Raw genomic sequence first — 23,099 nt, 5'->3', positions numbered from 1 at the left:
AAGAAATGAGCCTAAAATAGGCACCAGATATGGCATTTATTTCCATTTCTATGATCCACTTTTATCAAAGCATGCAACTGCTTGTGGTTAGCTCTCAAGACTATAAAAGAAGACTAACGAGAAGTTGAGAAGTTTGGCCTAGCATTCACCCACAATCACCTCCGGACATCCTTCCCCCGTGTTGTGAAACAGCTGTCGTGGGTTTGGCCAATCTGGAGGGCATCCATCCTGGCCGGCTGCCTGCAGGCAGATAGGTTGGTGTGGATTCCCGGAGCAGCCAGAGAATAGGCAGTGCTCTTGTGGACTAATCCACTAAGACCAGAGAAAGACAAAATAACTGTCAAGTCTAAATTTGTTAGAAAGCCATTGAGCGCTCCAACACTATCAGCTTCAAGCTTCATTGTGGCAACATTTCATTCTCTGTGGCAGAAGAGGCAGGTTTGAGATGGGGACCATTGGTCACTGATGACGTTAAACTCTTTAGGATTATTTTGTTGGGCGAATGTATTCCAACGCCAAAATTTTCCAAGGATCTTAAAACGCAACAGTTACAAGGCTTCCCAGGAGAATTCGTGTCTATTGGTGTATATGTAAAATTCCCCCTCCCATAGAGCTAACACTTGTCTTAACACCAGTGAAAATGATAGGCTGGCAGGAAAAGAGAGAATATGAGGTCCATGTCTCCTGGCTACTCTAGTTTTTGTTTTGGTCTTAAGTTAGGTAGTGTCCTGTATTTCCAGCTGTTAGTTTTTAATTCTCATATTCCTACCAATCCACTCTGAAGGGCAAAGGGTGTTAGAGTGTAGAAACTCCATCTGTGTTTTTCATTCAGTATGTAGAGACTTACAGCTTTTAATTTTTCTGTTTTTTTAAGAAATTTTTTTTTAAGATTTTATTTTTCCTTTTTCTCCCCAAAGCCCCTGGTACATAGTTGTATATTTTTAGTTGTGAGCCCTTCTAGTTGTGGCATGTGGGATGCCGCCTCAGCATGGCCTGACGAGCGGTGCCATGTCCGTGCCCAAGATCCGAACTGGCGAAACCCTGGGCCACGAAAGTAGAGCGCGTGAACTTAACCAGTCAGCCATGGGGCCCGCCTGACTTAATTTCTTTATTTGGTTTTAGGCTAAGTGATAGAATGTACTTAAGAATAAAATTATCCTTCTTTATATGCCACTTAGAGAGCCGTGATTAGCAGAAGCACACCTCTGCAAGAGAAGGGCTTGACAGGCACACTGGATAAAGGCCATGTTTTCAAATTTCATACATTCCTCTTTCAGAGAAAAATTAATTTGTTTTCAACATGACGAACATCTTCTGCAATCACTCCACATCAAATACATATTCTTCAAGATAAAGTACAAAAAGTACAAAACAGTGTGCATTTTCCAATCTTGTACTTCAAGGAAAAAGATAAGTATATTAACATTCTATAAAAATGAAAATACTTGAAGGTTTTATCTACAAATTTAGATACCAGTGAGTAAAAATCTTCCAGTATGAAACTCTGGTTTAGTTTTGTGTGAGGACAGACCCTGTGTGGCCTTCTATAAGAACACACAGACATTGGCAAGCTCCTCTCCTCAAGGATCTCCTCTAAGCAGGTGACACAGGGTGTCAAATTTATTTAGTTTACCTTGCAATATATTTCCAATAATAATAACAATGATAAAGTTTTATTGAGCACTCACCATGTGTCAGGGAATATGTAAGTCACTTTCCGCGAATCTTTTTATTTATTTATTTATTTTTTAATTTTTATTTTTTTCGGATGTACATCATATTTCAAATTCTGTATACATTATATCATGTTCACCACCCGAACACTAATTATAGTGCATCCCCTCACATGTGACCCTAATCACCCCTTTTGCCCTCCCCCCTCTCCCCTTCCCCAATGGTAACCACCAGTCCAATCTCCAATGCTATGTGTTTTTTTTTGTCATTTTTATCTTCTGCTTATGAGTGAGATCATATGGTATTTGACTGTCTCCCTCTGACTTATTTCACTCAGCATAATACCCTCAAAGTCCATCCATGTTGTCACAAATGGCCGGATTTCATCATTTCTTATGGCTGAGTAGTAGTCCATCGTGTATAAATACCACATCTTTATCCATTCGTCCCTTCATGGGCACCTAGGTTGCTTCCAAGTCTTGGCTATTGTGTATAATGCTGCAATGAACATAGGTGTGCAAGTATCTTTATGCCTTTGTGTTTCAAGTTCTTTGGATAAATACCCAGCAGTGAAATAGCTGGATCATATGGTAGATCTATCCTTAATTTTCTGAGGATACTCCAAACTGCTTTCCATAGTGGCTGCACCAGTTTGCGCTGCCACCAGCAGTGAACGAGGGTTCCCTTCTCTCCACACCCTCTCCAACATTTGTTGTTTCCTGTCTTGTTAATTATAGCCCTTCTGACCGGAGTGAGGTGATACCTCATTGTAGTTTTGATTTGCATTTCCCTGATAGCTAATGATGTTGAGCATCTTTTCACATGCCTTTTGGCCATCTGTATATCTTCTTTGGAGAAATCTCTGTTCAGATCTTTTGCCCATTTTCTAATTGGATTATTGGTTTTTTTGTTGTTGAGTTGCATGAGTTCTTTGTATATTTTGGATATTAACCCCTTATCTGATATGTGGTTTGCAAATATCTTCTCCCAAATGTTAGGTTGTCTTTTCATTTTGTTGATGGTTTCCTTTGCTGTGCAGAAACTTTTTAGTTTGATGTAGTCCCATTTGTTCATTTTTTCTTTTGTTTCCCTTGCCCAGTCAGACATGGGACTTGAAAATATGCTGCTCAGACCAATGTCATAAAGCGTACTGCCTATGTTTTCTTTTAGAAGTCTCATGGTTTTGGGTCTTACATTCAAGTCTTTAATCCATTTTGAGTTGATTTTTGTGCATGGTGTAAGGGAATGGTCTACTTTCATTCTTTTGCATGTGGCTGTGCAGTTTTCCCAACACCATTTATTGAAGAGACTCTCCTTTCTCCATCGTATGCTCTTGGCTCCCTTGTCGAATATTAGCTGTCTATAAATGTGTGGGTTTACTTCTGGGCTCTCAATTTTGTTCCATTGATCTGTGTGTCTGTTTTTGTGCCAGTACCATGCTGTTTTGGTTACTATGGCTTTGTAGTATAATTTGAAATTGGGGAGTGTGATACCTCCGGCTTTGTTCTTTTTTCTCAGGAATCCTTTGGCTATTCGGGGTCTTTTGTTGTTCCATATAAATTTTAGGATTCTTTGTTCTAGTTCTGTAAAAAATGTTGTTGGAACTTTGATAGGGATTGCTTTGAATCTATAGATTGCTTTAGGAAGTATGGACATTTTAACAATGTTAAGTCTTCCAATCCAAGAGCACAGAATATCTTTCCATTTCTTTGTGTCTTCTTCGATTTCTTTCAACAATGTTTTATAGTTTTCGGTGTACAGATCTTTCACCTCTTTCGTTAAGTTTATTCCTAGGTATTTTACTCTTTTTGTTGCAATTGTAAATGGGATTGTATTCTTAATTTCTCTTTCTGCTACTTCGTTGTTAGTGTATAGAAACGCAACGGATTTTTGTACATTGATTTTTGTATCCCGCAACTTGACTGTATTCCTTTATTATTTCTAAAAGTTTTTTAGTGGTTTTCTAGTTTAGTTTTTAGGGTTTTCTAGATATAAAATCATGTCGTCTGCAAAGAGTGACAGTTTCACTTCTTCTTTTCCAATGTGGATCCCTTTTATTTCTTTTTCTTGCCTGATTGCTCTGGCTAGGACTTCCAATACTATGTTAAATAAGAGTGGTGTCTGGTTCCTGTTCTTAGAGGGATAGCTTTCAGTTTTTCTCCATTGAGAATGATATTTGCTGTGGGTTTCTCATATATGGCCTTTATTATGTTGAGGTATTTTCCTTCTATACCCATTTTATTTAGAGTTTTTATCATAAATGGATGCTGTATCTTGTCAAATGCTTTCTCTGCATCTATTGAGATGATCATGTGATTTTTATTCTTTATTTTGTTAATGTGGTGTATCATGTTGATAGATTTGTGGATGTTGAACCATCCCTGCATCCCTGGAATGAAACCCACTTGATCATGATGTATGATCTTTTTAATGTATTGTTGTATTCGATTTGCTAGAATTTTGTTGAGGATTTTTGCATCGATGTTCATCAGTGATATTGGCCTGTAATTTTCTTTTTTTGTGTTGTCCTTGTCTGGTTTTGGTATCAGGATAATGTTTGCTTCGTAGAAGGAGTTAGAAGCCTCCCCTCCTCTTCAATTTTTTGGAAGAGTTTGAGAAGGATAGGTATGAAGTCTTTTTTGAATGTTTGGTAGAATTCACCTGGGAAGCCATCTGGTCCTGGACTTTTATTTTTTGGGAGGTTTTTAATTGCTGTTTTGATCTCCTTACTGGTGATCGGTCTATTCAAATTTTCTATATCTTCTTGGTCCAGTTTTGGAAGGTTGTATGTTTCTAAGAATTTATCCATTTCTTCTAGATTATCCAATTTGTTGGTGTATAGCTTTTCATAGTACTCACTTACTATCTTTTGTATTTCTGAGGTGTCCATTGTAATCTCTCCTCTTTCATTTCTGATTTTATTTATTTGAGCCTTCTCCCTTTTTTTCTTGGTGAGTGTAGCGAAGGGTTTGTCAATTTTGTTTATCTTTTCGAAGAACCAGCTCTTGGTTTCATTAATTTTTTCTCTTGTTTTTTCAGTCTCTATTTTCTTTATTTCTGCTCTGATTTTTATTATTTCCTTCCTTCTGCTGATTTTGGGCTTTGTTTGTTGTTCTTTTTCCAGTACCTTTAGGTGCACTTTTAGATTGTCTATTTGGGATTTTTCTTCTTTGTTGAGGTAGGCCTGAATTGCTATAAACTTCCCTCGTAGAACCGCTTTTGCTGTATCCCACAGATTTTTGGCATGTCATGTTTTCATTTTCATTTGTCTCCAGGAATTTTTTTATTTCTTCTTTGATTTCTTCATTGACCCAATCATTGTTCAGTAGCATTTTGTTCAATCTCCACATTTTTGTGGCTTTTCTGGTTTTCTTTCTGTAGTTGATTTCCAGTTTCACACCTTTCTGGTCAGAAAAGATGCCTGGTATTATTTCGATCTTCTTAAATTTATTGAGACTTGTTTTGTGGCCTAATACGTGATCAATCCTTGAGGATGTTCCATGGGCATTTGAAAAGAATGTGTATTCTGTGGTTTTTGGATGGAATGTTCTGTATATATCTACTAAGTCCATCTGGTCTAATGTGTCCTTTAAGGTGAGTGTTTCCTTATTGATCTTCTGTTTGGATGATCTATCCATTGGTGTAAGTGGAGTGTTAAAGTCCCCTACTATTATTGTGTTACCATCTATTTCTCCTCTTATGTCTGTTAATAATTGCTTTATGTATTTAGGTGCTCCTATCTTGGGTGTGTAGATATTTACAAGTGTTATATTTTCGTGTTGGATTGTTCCCTTTATCATTATGTAGTGCCCGTCTTTGTATCTTATTACAGTTTTTGATTTAAAGTCTATTTTGTCTGATATAAGTATTGCTACCCCTGCTTTCTTTTCTTTGCCATTTGCATGGAATATCTTTTTCCATCCTTTCACTTTCAGTTTGCGAGTGTCTGTAGGTCTGAAGTGTGTCTCTTGTATGCAGCATATACATGGATCTTGTTTTTTTATCCAGTTGGCCACCCTATGGCATTTGATTGGAGCATTTAGTCCATTGACATTTAAAGAAGCTATTGATAAATATGTATTTATTGCCATTTTGTCACTTTTCCTTTTTCTTTTTGGGTGTTTTAGTAGTTCTTCTCAGTTCCTTTCTTTTTCTCTTGCTCTCTTCCCTTGTGGTTTGATGGCTATCTTTAGTAATATGTTTGATTTCTTTCATCTTACATTTTTTCCTGCTTGTTCTAGGTTTCTGGTTTGTGGTTACCATGAGGATCCTATTTAATATACTATGCATATAACAGTATATATTTGGTAGATAGACTTTTTAGCTTGACCTCTTTCTAAAAGCTCTACTTTTTCACTTCCCTCCTCCCACATTCTATGTTTTTCACATCATATATAGTCTTTTGTTTAGTGTGTGTCTATCCATTACCCTCTTATCATTGAAATAGGTAATTTGAGTACATTTGTCTTTTAACCTTCATATTATCTTCACAGGTAGTTGATCTGCTGCCTTTACTATACTTTTACCTTACAAGTGATTTTATTGCCTGTTTTTTCTTGTTGTTGCTTTGGGATTTTTGATAATTTTTTTCTTTTATCGCTATTTGTGGTCATTGCTTTCCCACTTAAATAAGTCCCTTCAGAATTTCTTGTAGAACTGGTTTCTTGGTGATAAACTCCTTTAATTTTTGCTTGTCTGGGAAGCTCTTTATCTCTCCTTCCATTCTGAATGACAGCCTTGATGGAGAGAGTATTCCCGGTTGTAGGTTTTTTCCTTTTAGCACTTCAAATATGTCGTGCTATTCTCTTCTCACCTGTAGGGCCTTGACTGAGAAGTCCGCTGACAGCCTGATGGGCTTCCCTTTATATGTCACTTGTGGCCTTTCTCTTGCTGCTTTTAGGATTCTCTCTGTCTTTAATTTTAGACATTTTGATTATAATATGTCTTGTTGTGGACCTCTTTGGGCTTCTCTTGTTTGGAGCTCTCTGTGCTTCCTGAACTTGGATGTCTGTTTCCTTCCTCAGGTGAGGAAAATTTTCCTCTATTATTTTGACAAATAAATTTTCTGCCCCTTTGTCTCTCTCTTCTCCTTCTGGGACCCCTATAATCCGAATGTTAGCATGCTTGATATTGTCCCAGAGTTCCCTTACACTGTTCTCATTCTGTCTAATTCTTTTTTCTCTTTTCTGTTCTGCTTGGGTGTTTTCCTCTAGTCTTTCATCTAGCTCGCTGATCTGTTCTTCTGCTTCCTCTACTCTGCTATTGAGTCCCTCTAGTGAATTTCTCATTTCGAGTATTGTATTCTTCATTTCTGATTGGTTCTTTTTTATATCTTCCAGTTCTTTGCTGATGTGCTCACTGTGTTCATCCATTCTTCTCCGCATATCTGTGAGCATCCTCATTATATTTTGTTTGAATTCTTTGTCAAGGAGGTCGCTAGTTTCTGTTTCACTTAGTTATTTTTCTGGTGTTTTGTAGTGTTCCCTTGCTTGGGAAGTATTCCTTTGCCTCCTCATTATGCCTCTTTCTCTGTGCTATTTTCTTTGTACTAGGTGAGTCAGCTATGTCTCCTGATCTTGGAGAAGTGGTCTTATGTATGAGATGCCTTATGAGGCCCAGCAGTGTGCTTCCTTCCTGTCACCAGACCATAAGCACCAGGAGTGACCCCTTTGTGGGCTACTTGTGTTCTTCTGCTGTGGCAGGGTTGCTCCCACTGCAGGTACCCAGGGAGTCTGATCTTTCCTTCCCTGGCCAGCTATTTGTAAATCTGGTTTGGAGGGGCCTCAGCACTGTTGGCTACAAAGTCTATTAGCACACTCTTATTGCAATTGTCCTCTTAACTGGGTTGGTACCCAGTGTAGCTGGTTGCTAGGCTCAGGGGCTACAGTTGTGATAGGGCTGAGGCCAACAAGGCTGTTGTCAGTTCTCTTAGGAGTGCACTGAGTGGGGCTAGCCCTTGGCATGGAGGCACTCAGTTCTTTCAGGCTTTGGAAGGTGGGGCTGATCCTTTTTATGGCTGTTTGTGAAGCACAAGTCTTCTGCTGCTGATAAGCCTCACCCCCCACTGGACCACATACACTGTCAACACAGTCCTGGTCCATGCACACTTCTCAACCCCCTGGAGCGTACCCCAACACCACACTGCAGAGGCCCCCACCCCTGCCCCAATGACCCCCACAGTTCACCTGGTCCTCACACAAGCCCTGCCCCACAGAGGCAGACACCCTTGCCTGCCAGTAGAGGATCAAGACACTCAGTCAGTGCAGGCTGAAAAGTAGCCTGAGGGCTTGCTGTTAGGTGGGGCCAGTCCCGAGGGCGGGTTGCCTGCCCTGGCTGAACTGGATTAAATCTGTGCTCTAGTGGGTGTGGCAGACCCCTGGGCTAACAGCCCAAGGGATGCACCTCAATGGCCCCCACCATGTCCGCATCAGCAAGCCTGGACCAGCTCAGAACAACGGCCCCCACCAATGTCTCAGTCTCCGGAGAGGATCCTCCTCTCACCAAGATGCCCCCAGAGCCCACCAGGTGAGTCTTGTTTCACCAAAGGACTGTCAGCCTTCTCTCTGGTGATTTTAGGTTGCTGCAATGAGTGAGTTTGTGGGTGGGCCCTTTAAGACCCGGATCTTTTCGGCTTTCGGCCGATAGCTTTTCTGGGGTGTCCTCGCTGCAGTTAATAGCCAGCAAAGCCAGACAGTAACACCCTCTCGGTTGGGCTGAGTCCGAAGCATGGTTATAGCCATATTGCCCCCGCTCCAGCCCTCACTCCTCCAGGGAGGGCTCGTACCTTAGGGTGGCTCCTGCCTGGCCAGGTGAGAAGCTCTGCTGCTCCCAAAGGCGGCTTTTTTCCTCTCCTGCCAGAGTTACTGCCTCTTCTGCTTTGGTCAGGACTGTCCCTTGTCGTGGGGGTTCTTTTTATCCAGTTTTCAGTTTTCAATCCAGGGTGATTCTTCCCAAAATTGTTGTAACCTGGTTGTGTTCGTGGGAGGAGGCGAGTTCAACATCTGTTCACAGTGCCATCTTGACGAGCTCTCCAAAGCGCTGACTCTTAACCACTAGACCACCAGGGCTGGCCACATTCATTTCACTGTCACATAAAAGGTACTTGGCATTCTATGCAGGTAACCTTCATTTGTAAGTTTAAATATAGTATGTGTTAAACATCTTTATATAATTTATAAATACATGCTGCTCCTAAATTGAAGGTTTTACCAGTTTCCTTTTTCATCATAAGGATTGTATTTCTGGGGAAGGACAAGTTAGAAATCACAGATTGGGCTTTATACGAACATTTTAGAAGCTTTATGGTTTCAAATGTCATAGGAAGAATGATAATGATTGATAGAATCATATTTTAGGAATAAAATCTAACACATTCTGCCAATCTTGAACAGAGTTTTTTGTTAAAATTGGAAACCATGTGCTGGTTTCTTCTGGACTTCCATACGCAACGACTACAATAGAGAGAGCTTCAGACTGGACTGCAGAAACGCGGACTCCATAACAAAGAGTGCGACGCATCCGATGCCTCCTATCCAAAGCATATGGTGATTTGTTTCCCTTCTCTCTGAGAACCCTCGTGATGAAGAACATGTCACAACAGCACACACTGCCATGTGACAGCAGCTCCAGGAAGCTGTTGATTTGCAGCATATTCACACTCGGTGATAAAGTCACAAGGCTCCCTACTCCTCAGAAAGATTAGCTCTTAGGGGAACTCCTGTTTCTGATGTTTATTTTTACTTTTTCTTTCACCAAAACAAGAGGGGCGGGCATAACAGGGGAAAATGAAATGAACACAAGAAAGAATGTAGCTGCACATAGATTAAAAAAAACACTGGAAAATCTGCAGAAACCACAAATTAACTCGGGGTGAGATGGGAGAGAAATTCCTACCTTTCCGACCACATCAGCCCTGTCGGTGGCCCACTGCACCAGTGCTGACGTGCAGCGGGTGGGGGACCGGGCCGGCTCTGCAGAGCCCCACATCTGGACAGAGTGGGAGCTCACGGCTCCACCGGCTTTTGTTTCCTGCCTGCAACGCCTTTGGCCTGAGGCACTATATTAAGCCTCATTCCCACACTCACTCAGAGTGGGGGCGAGGATAACATTCCCTCCAATGAACTAAAATCTTTTCACAAAAGGAGTAGGTCTTGAACAAAGCAGAGATGGAGAGGCTGGGACCGAAACGCCAACTGTGTTGGAGTGAGAAGCATCATCAGCTGATTGTCTGTGGTTGTGATTTATTTTAATCTCAAACCAGCTGCCAGGCCACCCAGCATACTCCTGGGCCCCCTTTCCTAGTTAGTGTTGTGTGTTCCGGGAATGCAAATGAATTTAACCATCAGCCTAAGTAAAACATAATCACTAAAGAATATCTGTTTGGCTAAAAAAAATTATATCACATGTTTTGGTGAATGTTGGAATATTTCTCTTTTCACTGGATCATCAAGAACCAACTGCATTTTAAAAGGTTCCAGTGCATAAAAAATAGCCTTAAGCATTATTTACAATAGCCAAAAGGCAGAAGTGATGAAAGCATCCATAATGGATGAATGGATACACAAAATGTGCCACGTACATACAATAGAATATCATTCAGCCTTAAAAAGGAATGAGATACTGACACATGCTACAACATGGATGAATCTTGAGGACATTACGCTAAGTGAAATAAGCTGTCATGAAAGGACAAATACTGTATGATTCCACTTGTAGGAGGCTCCTAGAGATGTCGAATTCGTGAAGATAGAAAGTAGAATGCTGGTTGCTGGGGGAGGGGGAGGTGGAGGGGGAGGTGGGTGTTACTGCTTAATGGGTGCAGAGTCTCAGTTGTGCAAGACGAGAAAGTTCTGGAGATTGATTGCCCAACAATGTGCATGTACTTAGAACTACTGAACTGTACACCTAAAAAAGTTAAGACAGTACATTTTCTGTAATGTGTGTTTCACTACAATTAAAATTAAAAAAAAAATACACTTAAAGGAGAGATGGGTGAGAGAAGGGGAAAAGGGTGAGGGGCCTGATAAATTGGAATCTGCAGAGAACTGAGCTCGTCCTGGGCTGTGCTGTCAGCCCGCTGGCCCCACCCTCAGGGCTGCCCTGTGCTATCTGTGTTCCCCACGAGGAGGGAAAGGTGACAGCAGCGCGGGGTTCTTTTCCAGGTTTATCTCAGACATCATTTCAGCTCCCCATTCCCATCTTCCCTAGAATGGCATCTTACTGACAGCACCGCACACCTCCACCGCTCTCATGGCTGAAAGGAAATAAGAAGTTATGCTTCCTCAGGAAAACGCTGGAGGTCCTTGATTTAAGTCAAGGACATGCCAAAGGACTTCCTCACTGGGCAGGCGCTCCCTGTCCCTGGACCTCACCTTAGCCTTGCGCTTGCTGTCGTCCATGATCATCTTCCAGTCTGAACCGTTGTTGCTGTATCCGATCTTGAATTTCCTCATGAACACCTTGTTCTCCCGGTGCTTTCCCCCCTGAATGATGACGCCCCTCACAATCTTCTCCTCCCCCAGGTCCACTTGGAGCCACTCGTTTATGTATGGGTGAGGTGCCGGTGGTAGTGCCCAGCCGGAGCGACTGGTTACTAGGCGAATATTTTCAGGCATCCAGTTTCGGTCCCCTTGGTTTGAGGCTGTAATCTGGGAGTCAGAAATAAGTCCAGACACCATACCCAACATTCCAGAGCAAGGATAATCTAGAGTGGAATGAAATAGATAATGTGAAATAGTTTTCCAGAACTCTCCACGCTTAGAAAGAGAATACAACATATCAAATAAAAACATTGTATCCATTCATATACATTTTTAAATCTCTGGATTATTTGACATTACTAGAGCCTTTCCTCCCTCAAAACTTTCTTCCACTCCTTCAGAACTTCCCTCCCTGCACTCACATTCCAATAAAGGAAATCTTCAATAAGAACACACATTTCCCCCGTCTTGAGTTCTTTCAAGTTGAATGTCAAACTCTTGACGTTCCAGCCCCTTTGGTGTTGAAACATTATCACTACATGAAGTGTAGGCCCCGCTCAATAGGGTTCAGATTATGATAACTGGATATAGATAAATCAAGAATTCCAACAGCAAGACAGTTGCTAAAACAAAGGTAAAAAGAAGGGGACGAGGAAGTGCATAGAATGAAAACGCTTGACTCAGCCTGAAGGAGTAAGATGGGCTTCTCGGGGGGGCGGAGGGCCTTGGGACTGAGTGTTGAAGGAGAGTGCCCATCGTCCCCGACAGGTGCCCGCCCCATCCCCACTTCTAACTACATTAGAAACTTTCCACACGAATATCCCATTGTCCTCTCAAATGTACCATGTCCAAACTGAAACAGTCTTTTCCCCTGGGCACCGAATTCCTTACTGAGTTCTGTATTTTAGTTGGTGGCATTACTAATCAGCTAGTTCCTGCCTTGTCATCTTGTCTTTCCCTATTTTAGGTTTCCATTCCTGTTCCGCTACCAAATCCTGGCATGTTTTCATAAAAAAAAAAAAAGATATCTTGGACCTGGCTTGTGGTCTCTACTTCCTTTGGCATCATCCTGATCTGAGTACTCATGGCTGGGGTGCTAAATGGTCTCCTGGTTGGCCTCCCAGACCCCACTTTTGAATCTACAGTACACATAACTGCCGTATAACTTATCATAAGATTTTGTTTTTGCAATGTCATTCTGCGGCACAAAAATCTTCCATTGCTAAATAAAATAAGCCAGAGGTGAAAGGACAAATACTGTGTAATTTGCTGATATGAGGGACCTAGAGCAGTCAGACTCATAGAAACAGGAAGTAGAATGGTGGTGGCCTGGGGCTGGAGGGAGGGGGAAGGGGGAGTTAGTGTTTAATGGGTACAGAGCTTCAGTTTGGGAAGATGAAAAATTCTGGAAATGGATAGTGGTGATGGTTGCACAATAAAGTGATTGTACTTAGTGCAACTTAAGTTTGTACTTAAAAATGGTAAAAGTGGTCAACTTTAGGTTATGGATATTTTACCACAATGATAAAAGAGAGAGATCTTTAAAAAATTTCCTGGAGCCGGCCCCATGGCCCAGTGGTTAAGTTCGCGCGCTCCGCTTCGGCGGCCCAGGGTTTGGATCCTGGGCGCGGACATGGCACCGCTCATTAGGCCGTGTTGAGGTGGCGTCCCACATGCCACAACTAGAAGGACCCACAACTAAAAATATACAACTATGTACTGGGGGCATTTGGAGAGAAAAAAAAAGGAGGGGGGAAAAAAAAGAAGATAGGCAACAGATGTTAGCTCAGGTGCCAATCTTTAAAAAACAAAATTTTCCTTGGCTCTCTGTTATTTATAGGATGATATAAAAAATCTCTCTCTGGCTTTTAAGACCCTCATTTTGATTTCTTCCTTTTATCTAATCTTATTTTCTATTACTGTCAGTATATTCCAGTTAATCCATTTTCTTCTTATATATCATAGATATAATTCTCATCATTGCCTTTGCTTAGAATGTTCCTGCTGCCCCCTCATCCTCCTGTTAACAGAGGTAACTTCTGCCCAAACTTTAAAACCCAGCTTAAGACTCTTCACGAAAACTTCTCAAACGACTCTAACCTTTATCTGAGCTCTCCCTTCTCAGAAATAGGATTACATGAACAGGGCATAACACAGAGTTTAGCACTGAACGGTTCTCTCCATGTTTTAAGATTGGTAGTCTTGTATCCACAGCTAGATTATAAATTCTTTGAAGGCAATGAATACCATCGTAGATCTTTTCATATCTTCTACAGCCCAAGTAGCTTTTGAACCCAAGGAGACTGTCAATAATTGATTACTTGATTGGTGGCTTAATAAAAAATGTTCAACACCTCAATTATTCTCCTTTCAAAATTGTACACCTCAATCAAGGACATGCATAGGAATGATAACCAATTTTTCTTTGAAGCAACTCAATTCTGCACAATATAATCAGAATTTTGCCTAAAAATATAATCACCCTGAGAGGCATGTATCTAATGCAAATAAACTATGTCCATGTTATCAGCTGAACCTCATGAATTAATCACTCAGATCCTTTCCACATGAGTTGTACAGTTCAGAGCACGTCGTTTCTTTCCTCAAACATTCCTTGCCTGCTTGCCTAGGAATTATGCATGTACTTTCAACCAAGCAGGCCAGGCCTTCTGTATCATGTCCTTGCAAGGCCTCTCATTTACCCCTTTTGCTGGAGGCAACTGAAATGAAGAACTTTCTCGCCTAGGTGTGGGGCCTATGGGTTGAAGGAGTTGGAGGGTGGGAGGTAGGAGAGGCCTTCTCTCATTCTGTTCCCTATACTAGGAATTCCCCATCATCTTGCCTTTCCCACTATCTGTACCACTTAAAATCTTGACCCATTTTCGAATGTTACGTCATTTATTCAGTTTTCCTGATCTCTCCAACCAAAGGTGGTTTTCCTTTTCTGGGAGTCTTCCTGGAGCTTTATCTGCACTTCTCATCTTTTGGGGATCATATTCAGTTCCTTGGGTTGCTGCTTTATGCCTCCCCAGATTTTAAGTTCTTTCAGGGCATGAACTATGTCATATTTAAAAATTTTCTGTGACTCCTTATGCCCTGCTTTATACATAGTGTTTGCTCAACAAGTATTTGTTGAATGAATCAACTTATCGACACAAGGAAAGGCAGCTGTCATTTTTCCCAAGCACCCTTTCCTGTAATGCAGCCACAGTAGTTGCTCCAGGCTGGGATCTGGAAACCAAGAATAAATTCAATGGGGATTAAAAAAAATTTACAAAAACTCTTCTACTGAGGGACTCTGAAATTATAGTGTCAAAAATAGAAGTCACAGTTTTGGTCACTGTGGTCACACCTGCCTGATTCAAAACCAGTTTTTATAAAGAAAATGTTTAGCTGGTAATGAGGACCAGATGTTACCATTTGGAGAAAAACACAATTACCTTGAATACTGTAAGGAGCACAGAACCTTTACCAGATTGATGTCCTTTCTCTGACGCAGAGCCAGCTGGGGCACAGCTTACGTATCGGCAAACATAGTGATGCCCAGCCCCACTCAGCCGACACATCCATAGTGCTCCAGTGAGACTGTCATTCTTTTTGTGTGTCTGCCTCATCCAAAAAGAACAATGAGGATTTGCCTTTGACTGAAAACTATGTGACTCTTTTACAGTGATTGGGAGAAAGACTATATTAACAACCCAAGGTTTGAATGAGATGCTAGGATCTAACTCTGTTCTTCCATAGCAGGCTGGCTCAGATGCCCTTTAGCCTGACTTCATGTCAAACCCTTTGGAAAGAGTGCTGCCAGATTTAGCAAATAAACAATCAAACAAAAACAGCAGAACAAGAAACAGGATGCTCAACTAAATTAGAGTTTCAAATAAATAAGGAATAATTTTTTAGTATAAATATGTCCCATACAGTATTGCTGGGGACATACTTATACTAAAAAATTATTCCTTATTTATTTGCATAAAATTTAACTGGACATTCTGTATTTTACCTGGCAACCCTGTTTGCAAAGCTTAAAACCAACCCTTGATGGGAGGGAGAGATGAGTTCTGTGATGGGGGATTGAGGCGTTTATTTTCATTGATACTATTTTACAACAAAATCTTTGTATTCAGCTTTAACAGGAAAACAGAGATACACTGGCAAATCAAACACTCAGTTAATTAATTTTCAAAGAATGAGAAAGTAACAACTGCATTTGATGGGAGAACCTGAATGAGCATAATTTAATCTTCCCCTGATGACTCAGAAAGTACCTCTGGATGTTGTGGTGCCTGAGATCATCCCTGAGAACTTTGATTAACACAGGAACACACTGACGTGTGCAGAAGCACCAGTTAACAGACTTCCTGCTAACAAAGCAAGTTAACAGAGTTTATAGTGTGTCCTCATACATCACACAGTCACCTTCCAAGATTATTTTCATCAATTTCCATCTTTACCAAAATGATGAAGACTGGTTTGTCAAAATAATGAAAATGTTCCTTTGTCAATCACCTATAAAGCAGAATTCTTTGCTCCAATCTTGTTTTCTTTATATCTCTATGTGGTGACACACCATTGTATTCTCTGGATTTCCCAGGATTATATATTTCTAAAAAAATACTTTCTGAATATAAGAACTAGGTTAAAACTGGAGACTTTGGAAGTCAAGTGCTGTACTCACATGGTAACTTTTAATTCTATAGCTTTTTAAGAACCCAGATTGAGTTAGGATATGCCTACTCAAGAGGAGAGGGTGAATTTTTTGAGATCCATCACTTGTTTGTCAGAAGGCCTGGATAAAACCGCAATTCATTCATTCATTCAAAAATAAGCTCATGGAGCACTTACTATGCTCCAGGTATACAGGGCACAATAGAAAATAAGGCAAACATGGCCTCTCCTCTTGAGTAGGCATATCCTAACTCAATCTGGGTTCTTAAAAAGCTATAGAATTAAAAGTTACCATGTGAGTACAGCACTTGACTTCCAAAGTCTCCAGTTTTAACCTAGTTCTTATATTCAGAAAGTATTTTTTTAGAAATATATAATCCTGGGAAATCCAGAGAATACAATGGTGTGTCACCACATAGAGATATAAAGAAAACAAGATCTCACGGATCTTCCAGTCCAGCAGAGATTCTTGTTCTTTTATTAATTTTCACTCTCAGAGGACCATGGCCTCTAAAAGAAGAAAATCATCTGTGTCTAGTACCAAGAAGAAAACACTGATATCCTTGTCTCGTTAGAGTCTCTGCTTGCTAGGTATTATTCTAGGTTGAACTGATTGAGTACTATGTACTGTTCACTTGGTACCATTCGATGATCACTTATTCTAAGCCACGGATGTTACAAATATTCTTTCATTTAATCCTCATTACAGCTGAATATCTTACTGACCAGGAAATAGAGATCAGAGGGACTAAATATCTTGCTCATGGTCACACTAACCAAGTGGACAGTCCAGAGCAGAGCCTGGATGGATCTGTACCCCTTCCATCTGTGTGACCATCATCGTAACATGCTGGCCTCCCCAAGAGCTGCCTTGACCAATCATTTGTAGCTATCTCACCAGAAAGAAAGTGTCTAAAATATATTAGGGGTCATGGTTAAGAGACTAGCACTGTGAGCCTAAAAGCAGTATCTTATTTGAAAAAAAAAATAGCTACTTAAAATAATTGTAAAAGAGAATATGTGCGAAAATATCGGAATATGCTATTTTAGACATCTATGTTTAATAACTAGGTCATTTAACTATTTTCAATAATCTGATAAACTATTTGCCTTTGTTGTGTGTGAAGACACACTCCCAGAATTAACTTTCAGGGAAATTTTTGTGAAAATGAAAAAGAGCAGTTCAGATTTAAATAAGCATTTTATTTAACTAAAAGGAGAGCCTGGAAATTCAGATTTCGGACTAACACGTTTGGAATCTTTATGAAGTTTACCTCATTTTTCCCTTTTTTCTTTTGGTACAGTGACATTGAATTAGGTTGGAGGAAAGGGCCAGAAATTTTCACTCTGACCTCAAATGGCCTCGTTTCTTTGAATTTATGGGTAGTTTCTCAAATTTGTAATGCTCTGAACATGACTTAGATCTTCCTTTTATGTAATTGCTGATCAAAACTAAAGCCAAGGTTGCATCTAACTTTTCAATGTCCTTTCTTCCTCCAAACCCCTCTCTACCCAATTCCTGCTTCCAAGGCCTTGAACATCCTAAGTCTTAGATCCCAAAACAACAAACAAGTCTGTCTCTAGGATGGAAATAAATAAATAAGTAAATTTTGCTAAGAAATCAGATATCAGTTTTTACTTTCCAAAGTGCACTCTACTGTAAACTCTACTTAGCTCTTCTCCAAATTGTTTGTAATTTCATGGAAAATTACCCAGGTGATTTTTTTTTTTTCCCTCCAGAAGTCAGTATCTTCCTTCTCTTAAAATATTTATACCAAAGAGGATAAAAATAAAAACAATAGTGTTGGATTCATGGAGTGAAAATTCAATGCCCTGAATATGTATAATAACATAAGAGTAAAAGAGAGTTCACACACTTTTAAAAGTTGTTCGCTTTTAATTACCTTTTGATTAATCAGTTGCTGATTCTGTTTGTGAACTTTTAAGCTTACTCTGAAGTTTACCTTGTACTGCCTTTTTTTACAAATGAAAACTTTGCAATGTATTTAGGTAAACGGAAAGGAATTCTAATGTGACTGCCATTCACTTCAGAATACAGAGCAGCTGTGTAGGAAGATTGGGGGCAAGTCCCAGCAGTGCTGACAGCCATAGAAACACAGTGAGAATAACAGCCAAGACCGTTCTTCTACTTCCAGCTCTTTCCCAACCTGGCCCTAATCTCTTAGCATCACACATGGCTAATCTCTCAAATGGGTACAATCCATCTACTCAAAGAAAATTTAACAGAGACTTTTAAAGCCCTATTAATGTCAGAAGAAACAAACTAAAAAACTACAAACATTGATAAACTGATTTCTAATATTAGTACAGTGGGCCCTCTATATCAGTGGGTTCCGTGTCCATAGATTCAACCAAACACCGATGGAAAGGCTTATGATGACTGTGTTTATACCAAACACATATAGACTTTTTTCCTTGTATTATTCCATAAACAACAGAATATAACAACTATTTACGTAGGACTTACATTGTATTAGGTATTATAAGTCATCTAGAGATGACAAAGTGTACGAGAGGTTGTATGTAAGTTATATGCAAATAGCCATTTTGTGTAAGGGGCTTGAGCATCCAAGGATTTTGGTATGTGTTTGCAGGGATCCTGGAACCAATCTTCTGCGGTTACCGAGGGACAACTGTATATTCATTCAACAAAAGGTAGGTATATATTGAGACAAAACCTAAGAGAAAGTTGTCAGGGTAGACAGTGAATAAAAGGAGAAATTCTCTTAAGTTTAACCCCTCCTTAACTGTAGCTGAAACGGCCACCTCTAGACTTCAAAATTAAAAGACAAAGCAGGTGGGGAACGTTTCATACAACAGTTACTTATTGTAAATCTACCAAATACCAGTCAGTGTGCTGAGCTCCCAGGAAACAAGGATGGAAGGCAGATGCCTGTCTTCATGGAGCTTACCATCTAGTGGAAAGGCACCACTTCAATACCTACCACACGCCAGGCTGTGCCAAGTGCTTCATATCCACAGGCTAACCCATCATGACAGCAACCCTGCCTGGTGTACACCATTATGACTGTTTTCCAGGTGAGATAACTAAGGTTTTGAAAGGTAGTAGATTACCCAAAGAAATAAGCTAGTGAGAAAGTGCAAGTTGGACTTAAAACTCAGATTTGTCTAAATCCAAAGCGAGTGCTCTTAACTACTAAATGAAAATGACAGCATTTATACAAAATTACTCTCCCTATATTTAAAAGTTTAGACAAATCAAAACTAGGCAATCTTCAGGCCAGAGCTCACCTGTCATCTTGCAGCCATATACTTCAAATCTCAATGATATGCCAGTCTCCCAAGTCAAAGGTTTGATTCGGACGAATCGAGTTATCAGTGGTTTGGGGAAAACTCCAAACACAACATCTGTGGGGTTGGTGTTTCCTTGAAAAATCTACAGGGAAAAAGAAAGGGCCTTTTAATAACAGGCTTTTGGGATTTAAAACAAATCCAAAAATATGTTTTCATAATCACTTGTAAAAATTATTTACAATTTCAGTGTTGCCTATCAAAGTTGAGCTGTGTTAATAACTTATGTTATTTTTCCAGATGATGGCTATCAGAAAGGATCGTGTCTAATATAGAATGTTGTCCTCATCGTTTATTCAATTTTCTGAGTGACTAGAGCCTCCAAAAACACCATTACATGGACAACATTTGTTAAAGAATATGTGCTATTATTTTTTAAAGTGGGAAATTATTACTTTATCATAAGGACCTACAGAATACCATAGACATTTCGTGGGAACTCTCACTATTTTACTTTCCCAGAACCCCCGGAAAGAGGGCTTTCTGAGTTCAGCGTAGGGTCTGGCTTTTTGAAAATTCTAGGTTATGTTCCAGCTATGGCACTAGGTCAAGTAGCTTCCTCCCTTTTAGCCCATTTCTTGACGGAAGATCTCATCCCTGACATTAATTAATGACTTTAATCTTTTTTGGTTATTAGTAAAATTATGTTTTAGTGGTCAAAATGAAAACTGAGTTATAAATTAATGGAAAATCAGCTTTTCCAGGGCTTCTGCTTCTAGTTTTAAAAATGAGTCATCTTATTCTAAGAAAAATGAAGCAAAAGTAATGAGCACCAGTCACGAACCAGTTTCCCGCAAGCATCTGTCGGGGCCACTCTGCCAGGGCCTGGTGCCACAGCAGCTCTCTAGCAAGATCTCCAAGGAGTGGAGCCTGTGTGCCGTGGTGGACCACTGGCACTAGACCTGCCTCAGGTGGAACCGAAAGTCTTCACTTTCCTGGTTCTTACTTCTGCCCTGGGTTGGGGACAGCCCACGGAACATGCCTCAGTGGAAAGTGCTTGTACCCAGCACTGTCATAGAGCCGGTCTCCTCTGTCCTCTGTCCAGGCTGTGTAACTAGAGCATTACTGGTCCATCAGGGGCTTGGGGAGTCCTCCCCACCTTTCCCGGTAAGCTCATGGAAGAGGACCTCAGTTGTCTAATGCTTGCTCTTCCGCTGGGAGAAAGGGCTTCTAAAAGTTGGGAGAGTATTTTTACTTCATTTAGCTTAAGTGGCCTCCACGGTGGAAGGTAGTCAAATACTTCACAAAGTCAGCCGCTGGCCTGATCCCTCTCTGGAGACGATTTAATATCATAATTTATCCTAGCCTGTGATGGCTTCTGGATTTCTGTCTTACTTCAGCAAATCTCTCTGGGAAACAATCTGTGTGGGAGCATTTTTTGTGTGACAAGGAATAATGAGTAGCTGCCAGAAGGAGCAGAGTCCCAAACCATAGTGCATAAAGGGTCAGTAAGCCTACTTCGGGGAGAGACCAGCAGTCTGTCAAGATGGCTGCATGCTCCAACGTAGGTTGGAGGGGTGCACATTTGGCTCATTCTGAGGGAATTTTATGTTTGCTGAAAACCATGGAAGGACATACATTCCACTCCACAAAGAGAAGACTGCCAGAGTTGTAATTGGGGAGGTACGGCCAGCTCTCCAGAGGAAAGTGGGGCAGAGGGAAGAGCGCAGTGGTTGAAAGTCCTCACAGTACAGAGAAAAGCAGGGTGGGCAACAATAACCAGTCTCCAGGTGGACATCTGAATTTCATTTAGGTCAATGAAAGCACTCAGACAGATGCTAGCTCTAATCTCTGCTGAATCCTTCTTTATTCCTTCTGCCTCTTACTCTGGAAGCCCTTCTGTGTGCAGGGTGTTCCTGACAGTGGACCCAGGGCAAGCTGTGCACCATCAGACTCCCCCTCAGAACTGTGTGTGCTCTCTGACACCCCCTTCTGGGCCATGGAAACAGTCCATGGACAATGGCTGAAGAGGACATCTTGAAGAAGCAGCAGGCATTTTTTTAAAGAAACGGGCTGAAGGTCTAGGGTCAGTTCCTCCTACTCTCTCTGCGTTCTTTTGATTGTTCTTATGTGCTTGGCTTTAGTGAAGTTTTTTGATTGTTTCTTTGAAACTAAAGCATGTCTTCGAAAAACTACTCCAAAATAAGAATAAGCCATGAAACTCAGGGCCAAAATTTACTCGCTTAACCTCCACAAATGTTGACTGTGAGGCGTTTTCTTTCCCTGATGGAGGATTGGTTTCATGTCCTCCAGTGCTAGACTATGGCCTTGAACTTGCCTGTCCACAGAACTTCTCTTTCACAGAAGAGGAATATATCTGCTTCCATCTTGCCTGACCTAAATGAGTGGGGATTCGCAGCTAATGAAAGGGAATTAATAGTTCTCTCAGTTCACACCCAGGAGGCGTTTCTCAGATCCAGATCCAGAAGGAGAAAATCAAGACCATGAATGTTCGGAAAAGAGACAAGGACAGGTTAATTGGCCTCTTCCCAAACCCAGGATTTCCAGGTATCTGGATCTTTCCTACTATCTTCATCAATTCCATGCGTTTTACTCAGCCTCCAGGGCAAGCTTTTAATTTTTGGGAAACAGCGAGTATGAGTTCTCAGAAATCTTTTGATTAGTAAATCAGAACAAGCATAACTTCAAATAAACAGGCAGGCTGAGAAAAGCCTCTCAGTTTCAAACGATTTAGGGCAGAGTACCAGGGGGCATGGCATGGTCGCACGGCCTCCTGGCTGAAAACAGTGAGCAGGTAGCATGTCATTTGTGAGATCTGAGGGAACACGACAAACTACCTTCAGTTCTATTCATTCTCACAGAAGCAGCCAAACACGCTTGTAAATTAGCTTGTGAGCCACAGAGAGTAGAGGAAAAGGAGTTTTCTAAAACCAGCCCATTACAGAGAGGAGGAAAGAATGAATCCATGAAAGAGAATGAAGAAACACAGGGAAATAAGAAAACAGATCCTAAGGGTCTAAGAGGATGCTGTTTATCCTATGCACAGGCCACGTCCTGGTGGGAGGTTTAAAGTGGTTCTTGAGTCTGACACTTAATTTGGCTGGTATTGACTTTTCTTGGAAACATCTGTATGATTTCCTTTTGGCTTCTGGATCTGGTAACACGAGACCCCTTGGTCAGATTTTAAACCTCTAATTGCACTCTTCATTTAAAATCAATTCAAAAATAAACCAGGCCAGACAGAAAGCTCCCAAACAAACAAGTAAAAGTTAATCATCCATTTCAAAGACTGAATTGGTTGAGGAGATCGCAGCCAAACTTACAACAGGTTTACTTCCTTCTTTGATGGTGATCCAGTCTTCCCCATTGGAACTAATGTCTATTCTGTAAGTCTTGACGTAGTATTTCTTCTTGGTTTCTTTGGAAATGGCTCCCTGTGTCCCGACAGCAGTGACAAAGCGCAGAAGGCCCAAGTCTACCTGCAAGACAAGACAAGCGTGGTCATTCGCTCATCCCTGCACCACCATGACCTGGAGCATCTTTTCCTGTGGGCTCCACAGTGTGGTTTTCATACACCTGGCATAAATAGACCTAATTCCATCCGGCATCAACAAACCCTAATTCTCCATTTCCATTCCTTCTAAAGAAAGGCACAGACATGATAAGACAGCAATTGCCTTAGGTTGGCAAGCGCCGGGAAGAGACCTTTCTCATTGCTGCAACCAAGACTGCTTGATCCCTGGTACAAAAGAGAAAACTGGGTTCAATATCATGTAGGTGTATCTTCTAAGAGATTAAAAGTACTTTCCAAACAGCACATTAATATATGTCATTTTACAAAGAGAAAATCAAGACAAACTCACATATTAGATGCTAGAGAAGCCTGGACTAGAACTACAGTCTAACATGGACCTATTTCCCATCACCCTTCAGCATCCTGCCTCCTTCCAAATAGAATGAGACTGAAACAATACTGATTTTGAG

The 23,099-nt window shown here is 40.8% G+C and overlaps 1 protein-coding gene across 12 annotated transcripts in view; it reads right to left on the bottom strand.

Annotated features, from left to right (window-relative positions):
- NRP1 (neuropilin 1) overlaps positions 1 to 23,099 on the bottom strand; it is a 147,455-nt gene that overhangs the window by 28,462 nt on the left and 95,894 nt on the right. For all 12 annotated transcript variants that reach the window (XM_070255428.1, XM_070255431.1, XM_070255435.1 and 9 more), the window contains 3 exons: positions 22,439 to 22,594; positions 19,095 to 19,239; positions 11,046 to 11,377 (listed from right to left, as the gene is read on the bottom strand). In XM_070255428.1, the coding sequence (XP_070111529.1) occupies positions 11,046 to 11,377; positions 19,095 to 19,239; positions 22,439 to 22,594 (633 nt within the window). The remainder of the gene's footprint in view (positions 1 to 11,045; positions 11,378 to 19,094; positions 19,240 to 22,438; positions 22,595 to 23,099) is intronic.

The sequence above is a fragment of the Equus caballus genome, chromosome 29, assembly GCF_041296265.1.
Source record: "Equus caballus isolate H_3958 breed thoroughbred chromosome 29, TB-T2T, whole genome shotgun sequence".
NCBI classification, from domain to species: Eukaryota; Metazoa; Chordata; class Mammalia; order Perissodactyla; family Equidae; genus Equus; species Equus caballus.
The sequence above is the reverse complement of the archived record's forward strand: the minus strand, read 5'-3'. Positions and strand labels throughout refer to the sequence as shown.